Genomic DNA, 13,052 nt, shown 5'->3' with positions numbered 1-13,052 from the left:
ACCTCATAAATTGATATGTAATTGAGTTTCCAGCTTTCCAGGAACCGATTAGTCATACTTTACTGCTTACTAAAATCAATTACATTTCTATTTACGACATATATATTATAATTATTATTCATCGATCTTTAAGAAAACGATACTAACTTGTTCCAAGACATAACAAATTTAACAAAAAAATACAGAGACAGCAAATTAAACCCATTATCACATTTCACCATTTCGCTGACTTCTCAATCACCTTACTTCGAGCAGCACTCAGCCTTAGTCTCCCCAAATGCAAGACGCGAAACAGAGTCGGTCAGCGACTTGATAGTAGTAGGAGCGCCACCAGACAAGACCTTCGATGTAGTCATCAAGTGCGAAGGGGGAACATCAAGAGCAGGGTTTTGCATGAAAAAGTTACGAGGACGGAGAAGAAGAGTCATGGGTTCGGCAGGCCTAGTAGGGATAGTAAGTATTTTTTGAAAAACAACAATGACAAAGCATAGAGTTGTACATACATGACAGGGAAATCCTCTGGAGCAGGGAAGTGAGTAATTCCAAAGGTGTGCCATAAGACAACATCAGTGTTCTCAATCGAACCAGTGCCATCGCCGATCCACTCAGGAAGGCCACGGCTAGGCTTACCAGAGGTCTGCGGCACGTACTTACCAGCCGGATAAAACTGGCGGTCCACGTAAGGAGTGACATGGACAGTGTGGCGCGCAAAAGCAGCGCGATTAGAGACGAGAGAACCAGGCTTAGGAAGAAGCATGGGGGCCTCACGCGAAACAAGCTTATAGGAAGAGGGCTTGCCGGAGTAAGGGTGTTTGCGGCTGGGATTAATCATATCCCAAGTGCGCGAGGTGGCTCCATTGTAGTCTGTGATAGCCTCGCCAGTGGTCTTGAACGGAGTGATCTTGGGCAAGAAAGCATTACCATAAAAGTTGTTAGGCGAGCCGATAGGTTCGTCAGAGGGAACGGCATCGACCATCTGGACAGAGTTGTTGACGCCATCAATCATAGGGTTAATACGCAAACTGAAGAGATGCTGGTGATTGTGCGCGTTCACGCCAGGGTAGACCTGAGTACCGAATCCACGAGTATCCTCACCATCACCGAGGATGTAGGTATTCAGGATTCCGGTAAGCTTGATCTCAAGCTGGATAGTACCGTCCATGTGGAAGATCCAGTAAATCATGTACTCGTAGTTAGCGGCAGTAAAAATCTGCGAGACAACGAGTTTCACACCGCGAGTGTTGATTGAAGTGGCATAGCTATCTCTGAAGTCAGAGTGCTTGAACAACACTCCGTCATCTTCCTCGTGAATGCAGATAGCATTTTTGATATCAATAGGGTTACCTTCACGATCAGGAAAAGCGGCATCCATGTAGTGGATGACACCCTTGCAGTCACATCCGAGAGCAAGAGAGTTGGTCATGTAACCTCCACCGTACTCGCCAAGGTCAAACGCATGCTTACGCTGGTGCGGGTGATCAGGGTTTCCGTAAGGAACAACCATCTCCGACAATGACATACGGTAAAAAAGAGGGCGAACTTCACCGTGGTCGTTGTAGCTGATGTTGGAGAGAACAATACCCTCACGGTAATTAAATCCGACATGGAATTTGAAATTCTGCCACTCAATCTCACGACCAGTGACGGTAAACGAAACACCCTGAGGCTGCTCGACAATGATGGGCTTAACAGTGGTACGGTATCCACCAAGAGCCTCGACTGCCTTCTCGTGAAAGTTGGCGTGGGGCTTCTTGGAGAGCGGGCGACGGACAGTTGGAATATCAATAGCAATGATCTCACAAGTCTCGGTGTCAAAAATGGGGCAGAAATCAAGCGGGTGAGAGTACTGCGAGTCATCGATATCCGATCGGTAAAACATAATTGCCTGCTGAAGACGACGCTCGGTGCCGAAGCGCTCGTCGTAGCCAATAGTCCAGGGATCGCAGTAAACCTTGTCCATGTCGCTAGCGGGGATACCAGAGAGAACGCACTGTTCAATAACAGACGGATCTTTGCGAATAATATCCTCAACCTTTCCAAGATCTTCGAATGTCAGAATCGGCTGAACACCATCAATTTTCTCCCACGAAACAACTTTGCTAGCGGTAAGGTCAACAAGACCCTCCCAGACACCCGAGACACCCGCCTCAAGAGCAACAATGTCAACCTCGCGGGCGGGAACAGGTGCATTAGCATGATCAGCATCCCAAGCAAGAAACTCGACCTTTTTGGGGTCGGCGAGGGAGATGACATTGAAGGTGAGGAGCTTATCGGGATAGGTAGCCTTGACGATGGCGGCGGCAGCCTTCATCTCCTCGCCAGAGAGAGGGTCAAGCGGATGGCTGGCAACAGGAGCAGCCGAAGCACGAGTGTGCGAAGTGATCTGTGAAAGACGTTCCAGCATTTTCAAATTGATTGCTAAACCGAGAATATCGAAGTGGGCACTGATGAGGGCAGCAAACAACAAAGGCGACGGTGAAGGAGTTTTATGCTGTTAACAGTGGCAGTCCGTATCGGGCAGCTCCTCCCTGCGGCTCAATGATTTCGGAAACTTATCACTGTTACTTCGCAGTCCGAATGAACGAATTCTTAAGTCTCTAACAGCTTAAGTGTGAAGAAGACATGGATTCATAATGGGATTCTATAGCTTACTGTTGTAATTATTATGCACTCTCCTAGTAATTAACAGCCTGTGCAGCTGCCGTGCAATATATGCTTAAATATGTGGTGGCGACTTCGCGTACAACTGGTCCGTACCAAAGTGTCGGTGGCTAATAGAAAGGCTACATTTTTGCACATCTAGGATTAGTTACCATCTTGCTTGTTCTAAAAGTGGTTCTGCAGCAAAATGCTTTCGAGTAGCTAACTTTTAAAACGAGTGACTTGAGACTTCGGGGCAGTCAGATTTGTGCACAATTAGATGCTATCCTAATTTAGAAGTGGCTTCCCGTTATGCATCCGTAACTGATAGCATAACTTCCACGTTTATCATCTTTGCTTTGTCGGCCGACCTTCTATTACACCGTCATCAAAAACCAAACACAAAATTAGATTACTATTTAGATATTTATCAATTCTGCACGCAAACCCATTCTGCAAAGACTACCCATGTAGCACTCCTATCCGCCATTACTAGTCCCCTCCAGACACCAATTTCCCCACACGTTACTATTGCTTCCCAACTAATCTGGCCCGAGCTCTTCTCAGTACTAAAACTGGCGTCTGCGTCTTTGGCACTCATTTTAGTGATTTTACCACTAGGTGACTGAAGAGCCAGCTTTGTAGTTTTTGTCGGTGAGAATACTGGCGACTCTACGTTGTTTGGGAACTGTTTGAAGTCAAACACTATTGTGCTTCCTCTTGACAGCTCGCGACATTGCGGTTGTACGACGTAGATATCATACCGAAGAGCTTGAGGCGTAGGATGCATATCCACGAAGTTGAATTGACCGCAACTCTTACCTACATGGCTGATTGGAAATGCAACAGCAAGCGGAAACGGGATATCTTTCATGCTTTGCAGTAGTCCTCGCCTTCCGGCATAGATCTTCAACACACCGGTTGTTTCACCGTCAGGTACGACCGCCTTAACTCTAAATATGCGGCGTCCATGTATCCAGTACGGCTGGGCAAGAGCAGGGCTCTTCATAACCTCTCCAGACTCAATCAAGTCTCCGTCCAGATCAGCCACATATCCTCGCACTTCAATCTCAGCTGCACAATCAATTTCCGCCGGCACTTGCACGTCTATTTGAACAATCTCAGGCCCAGTTGTGCGCAGTAATGACATGTCGAACTCGGACAGATACAGATTGTATCGGAACATTGCCGGGCAGATCGAAGGAAGCTGGAATATCAGGTCGGCAGAAAGAGACGGCATCATGTGTTGCTGATCACGATATCTTGGTATATGCGAAAATATCAGCTCGCTGGGCTTCGCCAAAAAGTAAAAGTCTTCAGCAACATTGCCAGGGCAGTTCGTATACAACGATCTCCGAGGGTGTGTTGGACTAGCAAGTGATGCATCGATCATTCTCCATTCTCCGTCAACTATTGCCGCATTCCACACATGATTGACGCGACCTGTCGTATTATGGCCATCAGAAACCTCACCAGGGGCTTTCAGATAGCCTTTGACAATTTCACATGGAATTTGCACAAGCTCGCACATTGCTTGCACACAGTGGGCCATCTCATCGGCATTTGCCTCTTTCATTCTGAATATCCTTGTCGGGTCATGTTGATCCTCAAAGTCGTCATCGGAAGTGGCGCGCGGATGCCATACAATGCGTTCAGTGCAGAATATATATATCGCACGTAAGCGCTGAATATCGGACTTGTAGGGCCTACAAAGCACAGTGATTGTAAATGACGACAATGTTGCCAAAGAAGGTATCGATAAAGCTCTAACCGACTTATCCAATGTAGTAAAATTGAACCTCATAACATCCATTGACACATCAACAACTCGTCCATCAGCTCCCTCGTCGCCTTCAATCTGGCCATACAGGACGTCAAGGGGATTGGTAACGCAATGTCCTTCAAGTTCTTGCTTACGTCTGCGGTCATCTCGTTCGTGCCGACTCAAAGATTTTGCGCGATGAATGTCTGTCTGTGACTGAATCCACTTTGCACTTTGAACTTCGACAGGTCGAGCATACTGTCCCGGTCCTAGTGTTTTCTGAGTAGCTGACACTGAGCTGAATGAAGTAATACTAGTTTTTGCTGCAGATCGATTCGCTGACGATTTTGATGAGAGCGAGGCAGACGAAAATCCACTTGAAGACGCGGCAGAACTCCCTAGCGCTTTCACTTTCTTAAAAAATCCGCTTCTCTTTAGCTTCAACGTTGCGAGGCTTGATTTGGATTGTAGGAGATGCTGCTGTCCACTTGGGGTTGCAGGGGGGAGCTGCACTGGAGTATTATATGCTATCGTTGACCTATCGCCCATCTCGAGGGTAGATATTCTGCTCACTTCTTGACGTCTTCGAGCAAGACTGCCTGCAGAAGTGGCACTCATATCACTCATATTCGTACTTCCACTAGTGGCCGACAGTGCAGCATGCGAAACTGTCGAATCGGTTGCCGTAGTATTGGAACGTGCCAGTGCTTTCATTCTGAGAAGGCTCTTAGCTGTATGGAGCGATACTTTCGTTTCCGTTTCAGAGCCAAATGAAGTTCTGACACCATCACCCTCGTGCTGCCGATGGCTAAGGCCAAGACTACTTTTAGGTCTATTCAAAGTAAATCGTCTTGTAAGACTATCTCTGAATCCTCCTCCCGGCGTCTTTGATCTTGAAATGTTCTCGGCGTATATGGGCTCAGGAGACGGCTCCCTATAACCCATCTGGGTAGCTGGTCTTATCATAGATTGCCTCCGTGACGGTCGCTTGTCTTGAACCTCCATTGTCTGCAATGTAGCCATCACATCTTCTAGCGCATCTCTGAGAGGAGTTGGTGTTCTAGCTTTAGGGATCTCAGCTAAATATACATCATCTTCATCTGGTATTGCGCTGCGATTTGACATTGCTGATTGTGATCTGTACGCTACTTTGTGTGTAGGAGGACGAGGCGGAGGACTGGTGCCCTCGGCAGTTTCTTCATCATTACTTTCGTGCATGTAATCATCGTAGTAAAGATTACGGTAAATGCCAGTCCGCGAATCGTAGTAGCCCCCACTAATCGTATTTGCGTCTATGCGATAGTTTAAATCACGAGATTGTCCTCTTGCAGGGGAGTTTGGCGTTAACACGATTGATGGTGCAGGTGGAGCGTATTTAGTCTCGGTCCGAACTTTACTCGGCGGTGGGTCCCTATTTGAGAATCAGCATCTTCAACAATAAATCCCTAGGGCGACAGTATTAAACATACATCAACTTTACAAAGTTGGAAGGAAAGTACCCCTTTACTCTGTTTCTTTTTAATTGACCAAACCACCATTGTCCATCGCCAGAGTTTAGACACTCAATGATATCTCCCTCAACAAACCCCAAATCAGCTGGGTAAATAAATGCATGAATTAGCTTGCTTTACTCCAAAAAAGGAAACCTAACTCAATATCACTCTTCATGTGCTAAGCATCAGTACTTACTTTTTTCCTCTCCTGACCATGAATATAGAGCTTTCACCAGGCAAGGGAAGGATTTGGGGATTTCCGACATAGTTGCCAACAAGCACTGCCGCGATAAGATCTCTAATCACTCTAGTCTAACAAACGGATTTTAAAGTTCTTGAATTAGTTCAGACCAAAAGCCAAACAAATTATACTATAACGAGCTGAAATATTGCAAACCCAAGATAAAATTGGTCAAATAAGACGCGCCAAAAGTATTGAGCGCCGCTAAATGCCAATACTGCAAGATGTTTTGATTATCCAAACCTTAATTACGGTGGGTGACCGTTGTCAGGGCAACCCTGTTAAAGCGGTTGACCCCTGAATGCAGAACTCTATGTAGATTACATGTGTAGCTGCATGTATAATACAGAATCACTGCGGTGAACGATCAGCTTGTAATTCTGTATATTGATATCAATTTCGGTTCAAAAAATCAACAGTCCTGGTGCAATTTAGCTCTGTATACTGCTTCATTGAATGAATATTCTCTAGCATATTAGCCTTATCTGCATTAGAATATGGCGCCAATATCAATATTCTGGTAGGTTTATAGTTACCACATCTTACAGATGGTATTTTAAATAGAGAACCCGTAAACGATGAACTAACAAAGAGCTAATAGCTATGGGACATTAATGTCACCAAATGTGCTTGCACGTGTTCTTTTCAACAAACGTAATCTTCCCTCTGACACAATACTTACTCTTCGGCCAGCTACTCTTTCGAACTATCGTCGTTCCAGCTTGATTGATGAATCATACCCTGCAGTCGTCTGTTATTCAGGGGCATCAGTTAATGGTATATTAGTGAGCGGTTTAAGCCCAGCTCAAATTCAGACATTAGACGCGTTCGAAGGGGATGAGTATAATAGACAGACGGTACTGGTCACAGATAACGAGGGACAGGTACAGGACGCATGGTGTTATATTTGGGCTGATCAAATGGATAGATTGACAGGTGTTGACTGGGATTTTGGTGAGTTTATGCAGTAAGTGAGGTGCGTTATTTATAATTTGCTATGGGCACCTATCTAAAAATCCCTATCTAGGAATCATTTCAAAACTTGGATAGAAAAGGAGATGAATGCAATGTGATCCTGCATTGTTGCTCATTAGAGAGATGATCTATTTAAATAATTGATGGTAAATTGATAGACGTCACAAATGACTATAGTAAAACACTTCATATTGGCATCTATTCCGTAATTATACATCAAACTTTAACAGAGGCAAAGCTCACGGCTGCTGAGACATACGTCTCTCCATCCGTGATATATTCACTAAAATATGCGGTAACAATAACAATATACCAGGTTTTGTCACTGCCTAAGTCTTCATGGATGTAGGCATATATGTCCTCTATATCAGGACTCATCTTATTAGAAAGAAGAGAATGGAACCTGCAAGAAAAAAATAACTGCAAGGAAATAATAAATGTTGATCCCCGATCATTCAACAGAAGCAGGGTGCACGTCTGAGATTTTATATGCACCCCCAGACTCGTGCGATACTCCAGAGCCCTCAGATGTTGCTCGGTCAGAAGCAAGAACTTTATCAAAATCTGCGACTAAACTTGTCAAGTCGGCAGACCGTGCCCGACTATGACTAGACTTGAATTTCGTTTGATACTCTTTAAAAGCATCTTTGTATTCATCGAAGTCACGATAAAAAGTTTTGCAAGCAGTAGAAACACCAGAAATAGATACAGGAGTAACCAGAGTGATTTTTGAAGCAGCCACTGGTGTCTGATTCCCGTTGTGCTCGTGTAATTTCGCCTTGATAAATGGAGTCGTGGTTTGCTGAGAGTCGAGTGACACAGAATCAGAAGAATGGGTATAAGAAGGAACAGATTTCGAGTTTTCTTTCTGGTTTTCAGTCACACTGATATTAGCTGTCTGATTAGTAACTCCTTCGACAGTTTTATTTCCAAGCACGTTTTCCACCCCAATAACGGGCTTTGATTCTACTGTGTCGTCGGATTCCACTTCTCTTTCAAAAGAAATATTATCTCCCAAATTAACGGCGGAAGAAACAGAAGCCATAGAGCCAGACTCTACTATTTTACCCAAATCTTCACTTGGAATCGCTTGGACTGCATTTGTATCCCCCTTCTCAACCGCATGGTTATCTGCTAAAGTGCGTTCAATATCTGCTTGAGTCAGAGCAGCAGACTGAACAGTTAACTGCGAGCCAGAGTGCGTGCCAGAGCCAGAATCACTGGCAAAAATTTCTGATAGGGTTTTTGTATGTCTTCCTCCAACACCGTTGTCATAGTTGTGAGGGGCAGGATTATAATTACCACGTCTATGACTCCTGAAACGAGAGTATCTGTTATCCTTTTTCTCTGCAAAAGTGACAAACAGAGCAGAACGCCCGATAATTTGACCATCCATCTGAAATTGAGCATTTAATGCATCCTCATGATTTCTGAACAAAACAAAGCCATAACCTTTCGAAATCATGCTATGCATGCAGGTTACTAAGTGGGCTGATTCAATTTCGCCAAAAGCCTCAAACAAACGTCGCAAATCTTCTTTGTTCGTGATCACTGCCTCATCGAGATTTTTCACGAAAAGATTACGGGAGTCCACAAGCTTGAAATCAGAGATGTTGAGATCTTCAGCTTCAGATCTCATCCTATGGCGAAGGAATACGGCATTAGTAGTTTCAGTAGACAATGGCGTCACTGAGGCTATCAAATTAGCGCTAAAGATGAGTTTTTTAAATTTTTCTAAATGAATATAAACGTTCGTATAGTATCCTGCTTACCTCTTGAAACAGCCTGAGAAGTTGCAGAAACTTCCAGTTTGTCTTCTGATGTCATATTATGTGCCGTCCCTAAAACTCTGTGCTCTTCAATACTACTCTCTGAATCGGCAGCGGTTAATGCAGCATCTTTAGCGTTTGCATTCGATGGCAAATCGTCAGATAAGTTTTCTCTGGTCGAAGTCACTTCATAGAAATGAGAGAGAGGCGCATTGGTATGTTCATATTGCATCTCACCTCCGTGATAATAATATTCGGAAGGTCCATTCAAAGGAATATATGCTCCGACATTTGGATTCCAGTACACCACCATTGGCGCCGAATATTGCTGATTCATCATTGGAGTAGGAGGAGCAGATATCGGCGGGTATGGAACCTGTTCAGGTGCTGATCCCGGCTTCTGTGTCCAATAAGTCATTGGCGGGGCATTTTGAAAGGGTGGGAATGGCTGACTTAAGGAAACGCCAATAACGTAACCGTTAATAGCTTTGTTGTGCAACGTTTCAATAATCTAGGATTTTAATTATAACTTAGCTTGATAAATATTGCAAAAATTCAGAAACTTTTAACGCCATACCTTTACCGCTGCCGCATAAGATATCATCAATACATTGCTATATCTCTGTCCGCTATCATCTGTTGTGTCATAAATCACTAGACTGACTGCAGGGGCAATTGATGAGATCAAGTGAAATAGATCTTCGGGTGACATCTCATGTGGAACATTAGTTATAGAAATAAGCTGCAGCGGTTGATGCTCTCTAATAAATGGAGAACCATTCGCATGCTGAATAATAGAAGCAGGTCTTGCTTCGTTCAAGGAATCATTATTCATATCCGTTGACCAGTTTGACCCACTTTCTGGGCTTCGCTCGTATGACCGAGATTGAGTGGTAGGATGGCGAGCACGAACAGCACTGATAAAAGAATAAGTAAACAAACACACATCAGGGATGCTACAGAATCAAGCAGCTCACATTCGATTTGTTCCTATGAATGTCCCGTCTCGCTCTTTGATTGCGACTGCTGCCGATATTGGACTAACAAAACGAACAAATGCATATTGCGAATGAGATGAAGGCCCATCCCTTGACATCGACCTGCGGCGATAAACACTGTCTATTTTACCTAAAAACGAATATGCGTTAGCTATCAGCTAACTGCTGGCAACGTAGACAAAGCTCACCGTAAATCCCAAAGGCGTTATATAAGTCTTCATCTGAAATACTACGAGGCACATTGCCGACATATACTACCGAATTAACATCTGATTCATCAGCTGCTAGTCTCTCTTGAGCTGGAAAGCCTTTCCGTGCAGCAAATTCAAATCGGTTTCTCAAATCTCCATTTTTCATAGAGTTTCGCATAGCCAAAGAGCCAGCAGCAGAAATCTGGGATACAGCTTGCCGAGTTCCCCATGATGGCTTAGGACCAGCAAAAGCGGTTTTCGAAGTTCCATGTTGCTTGAAAGTCGGATTGGGGGAGAAATCCATTCTTGGCCCCGAATACCCTCCGACAGGCGGAACGCCATTGCCAGCGCTAGAAGATGCTGCTTGCATCACGTTGCTAGCCATTGGGAGCGCGAAATAACAACTTTACAAACTTTTGAAACTGGATTATTATTTTGGAAATGAATGGTGTTGGTAGACGAGAAAACTGCCGACAAGGGTAACTCACGAAATCAGAATTCTGAAATTGGCCGTCATTTATTTGTTTACATATGACGTCAGCCACTTAATTCGTAACAGTGTATCCGGTTTTATTCAACCACTTCTCTTATATTATACCCAATTAGTATTTATCATTAAAGATTAAAAATGGAACTATATACTGGTATTCTCTACAAACGCACTCTCAATTCCTAACTTGGAAATATGCAGAAACACGTCACAACCAAATCCTTCCATAGACTTCACGACAATTTTTCCTCCCCAAAATTCGGCATATACCTTACTCATAGGAAGACCCATTCCCAAAAACAAATCTGAAGGCCGGGATGTAAGACTTGACAAACTGCTCATACGCTTGTTAATTGATTCGCGCTCGCCTGCTACTGCATCGAAAAATGGCAATTGCTCTAGTTTTTCATGCCGTAACAAACTCCGCGGTCCTTTCGCAAAACTCCATAAGTCTTGAACTACATCAGATGGTATACCGCCGGCTCTGTCAGAAAATCTAAAAATAAGCTGGTGCGGCGTATTGCAAACTGTAACTAGCAGAGGCTTAAGTGGTTCCCCTGTTCTTTCCGTCTTTGACGCAGCAGCCTCGAATGCGTTGCGCAAAATTTCGCCTAACATGTATTTAAAATGGCTCTCAATAAACGCAAATTTTGTATCTGAGTCTCCTTCAAAAATTATTTCAGGTGTTGCACAACCCCTATGCACGTCAGACACCAAACGTCCTGCGAGATCAGCGCATTGTCTGACCACATCAGCAGCATGGAGTTGTAAAAAAACTTGGCCGACATTCTCGCCAGTATTGGTTACGTTTCCTTCTTTAAGTGAATTGGTCATCGTCAGATGCTGCTCGGTTAGGACGCGTCGCGAGATTCTGCTTGATAGTAGAGAATAGATGAATCTATCTAGTCTGTTCGAATCCATTAACTCGGCTGATTCTATAACACCCATTACAACGCGTGGAACCACTTCAGTATGTCTAAGTAGCAAGTCTTTCACTAGATTACAGAGCTTGTCATTGTCGTCTAAAGATCGAATCTTAGGGAATTTTCTTAGCGAGTTGAATGAGTGATAATATAGCTCATACACATGTGACATATGCGGATTGCGAATAATAGAGTATGGCAGTCTTTGCATATCATGTATTCGATGAGCCATTCGAGTAGGCAGTTCTTGACGTACAAAATTCGCTGAATGTATAATTTTTTCATCCGTGAGCTTTCTGCCGTAGAAAGCAAATTGCTGTAATGAGACGGGTCTGATGGGCCTATTTGCATATCCCATGAGTGCTTCATTCTGGTAAAAATGCCGAGAAGACACCGTAGATGGAGGAGCTTTATCTGAATTTCTCCGTCTGCCAAAGACTTTTTTGCCAAATAAACTGGTAGTCGGCGACTCTGAGGACAATGCAGTCCGTCGCGTCAAGCAAGTCGGAAGCACTCTGGAAGAATGCCTCGTCTTGCTGGTGAGGACTATCATTTCAGGCAACGCTTATTGACCGCTGTCGCTCGCGCTCAGACAAAACTGAATCGACGGCAGAAGCAGAAGCGGCAAATGATGCTACTGTCTGACAGGGATCAATACGAAATATAACAGACACATGTGAAGAAATTACACATTCAAACAGCGAGGGCCCGTCGGGCTAGGGTTATGGAAGTTACTCTCAGTACAAAAATCTGGAAGACATCTGGACGGAGAGCAATTATATAATTCATTCATTGATTGCCTCTATCTACAAAGTCATATAATAAAATAGCACGCCCAACCCCAACTCTAACTCCGCCTCGTCATGACGTTTCATCAGTGGTATTTACAAACATAGGAGGATGTCTCGAAGTTCTAGCAGTCCATACATCTTCACTACTTCCTTTCGCTAAAATTCGCTCCGTGCGATTTTTGTAGTATTCTTTAATCAGCGGGGCGCGTTCTTCATCTGGCTTTAGTTTGATAGACATGCAAAATTTGAACATTTCCCATCTGTCATTGCAATCGCGGATAGTGCCGTATCGATAGACGTGTCGTGTCTGACCAGCTACGCTGTAACATTTGACTAGCTCATCAAATTGCTGCTGACAAGACATGTCATCCTGATCCGATTAGTTAGATATTTAAAAAAATAGTCAAGTGAAATGTGCGGGTACGTACAGGATATACAGCGGCGGGTGAGAAGTCATCAACTGGCAATACAGGCGTAGCAGTCTTCGTGGTAGTAGTCCCGTCCGGCTGTACATGAGGCGCATCGGGAGATGGCTGGAATTTTTCGCTCTTCCACGGTGTCAAATGCTTCATAAAGCCAAACACTCTGCTTGCATTGCGCTCTAGGTGCTCGTTGTTCATGTTGACGGGCGGTGAAGCGTTGCCTTGCGCAGGTTTTCCTCCTTCAATGTCGTCGATCCATTTTGAGATAGCTTTGTCAAGATCATCGTCAGATCCCGAGACTGAAGACATGTCGATAAGCAAAAGGGCAATTAGAGATGTACTTGTAGTTTATTGAAG

The 13,052-nt window shown here is 44.2% G+C and overlaps 6 protein-coding genes across 6 annotated transcripts; 1 reads left to right on the top strand and 5 right to left on the bottom strand.

The window, feature by feature from the left end:
• Positions 1-22: 22 nt before the first annotated feature.
• V2V93DRAFT_366889 (copper amine oxidase) lies at positions 23-2,877 on the bottom strand. Its single transcript, XM_066909419.1, has 3 exons — positions 2,653-2,877; positions 504-2,595; positions 23-441 (listed from the first exon to the last, which is right to left on the bottom strand). The coding sequence occupies exons 2-3, from the start codon at positions 2,402-2,404 to the stop codon at positions 243-245; spliced, it is 2,100 nt and encodes a 699-aa protein (XP_066767117.1). The 5' UTR covers positions 2,405-2,595; positions 2,653-2,877; the 3' UTR covers positions 23-242.
• On the bottom strand, positions 2,856-6,353 carry V2V93DRAFT_366886 (uncharacterized protein). Its single transcript, XM_066909418.1, has 3 exons — positions 6,092-6,353; positions 5,872-5,998; positions 2,856-5,813 (listed from the first exon to the last, which is right to left on the bottom strand). Exons 1-3 carry the CDS (start codon positions 6,159-6,161, stop codon positions 3,071-3,073), a joined length of 2,940 nt encoding a protein of 979 aa, XP_066767116.1. The 5' UTR covers positions 6,162-6,353; the 3' UTR covers positions 2,856-3,070.
• A 126-nt stretch (positions 6,354-6,479) lies between these two features.
• V2V93DRAFT_366884 (Butirosin biosynthesis, BtrG-like protein) lies at positions 6,480-7,561 on the top strand. Its single transcript, XM_066909417.1, has 3 exons — positions 6,480-6,656; positions 6,738-7,103; positions 7,164-7,561. The coding sequence occupies exons 1-3, from the start codon at positions 6,634-6,636 to the stop codon at positions 7,207-7,209; spliced, it is 435 nt and encodes a 144-aa protein (XP_066767115.1). The 5' UTR covers positions 6,480-6,633; the 3' UTR covers positions 7,210-7,561.
• Positions 7,211-10,540, bottom strand: V2V93DRAFT_366882 (uncharacterized protein). Its single transcript, XM_066909416.1, has 5 exons — positions 10,067-10,540; positions 9,858-10,008; positions 9,458-9,797; positions 8,884-9,391; positions 7,211-8,806 (listed from the first exon to the last, which is right to left on the bottom strand). Exons 1-5 carry the CDS (start codon positions 10,452-10,454, stop codon positions 7,563-7,565), a joined length of 2,631 nt encoding a protein of 876 aa, XP_066767114.1. The 5' UTR covers positions 10,455-10,540; the 3' UTR covers positions 7,211-7,562.
• An 89-nt stretch (positions 10,541-10,629) lies between these two features.
• V2V93DRAFT_182228 (branched-chain alpha-ketoacid dehydrogenase) lies at positions 10,630-12,196 on the bottom strand. The gene has a single exon (XM_066906952.1). It carries the CDS (start codon positions 12,033-12,035, stop codon positions 10,704-10,706), a length of 1,332 nt encoding a protein of 443 aa, XP_066767113.1. The 5' UTR covers positions 12,036-12,196; the 3' UTR covers positions 10,630-10,703.
• Positions 12,197-12,343: 147 nt separating this feature from the next.
• V2V93DRAFT_357884 (uncharacterized protein) lies at positions 12,344-13,004 on the bottom strand (the record flags this gene model as incomplete). The annotated part of the gene is made up of 2 exons (XM_066908042.1): positions 12,344-12,643; positions 12,702-13,004. 2 exons carry the CDS (start codon positions 13,002-13,004, stop codon positions 12,344-12,346), a joined length of 603 nt encoding a protein of 200 aa, XP_066767112.1.
• Positions 13,005-13,052: the final 48 nt, after the last annotated feature.

This window comes from Kockiozyma suomiensis, assembly GCF_038497685.1.
Source record: "Kockiozyma suomiensis strain NRRL Y-17356 unplaced genomic scaffold V2V93scaffold_4, whole genome shotgun sequence".
NCBI lineage: Eukaryota > Fungi > Ascomycota > Lipomycetes > Lipomycetales > Lipomycetaceae > Kockiozyma > Kockiozyma suomiensis.
Note: the sequence above shows the minus strand (reverse complement) of the source record. Positions and strands in the feature narration are given on the sequence as shown.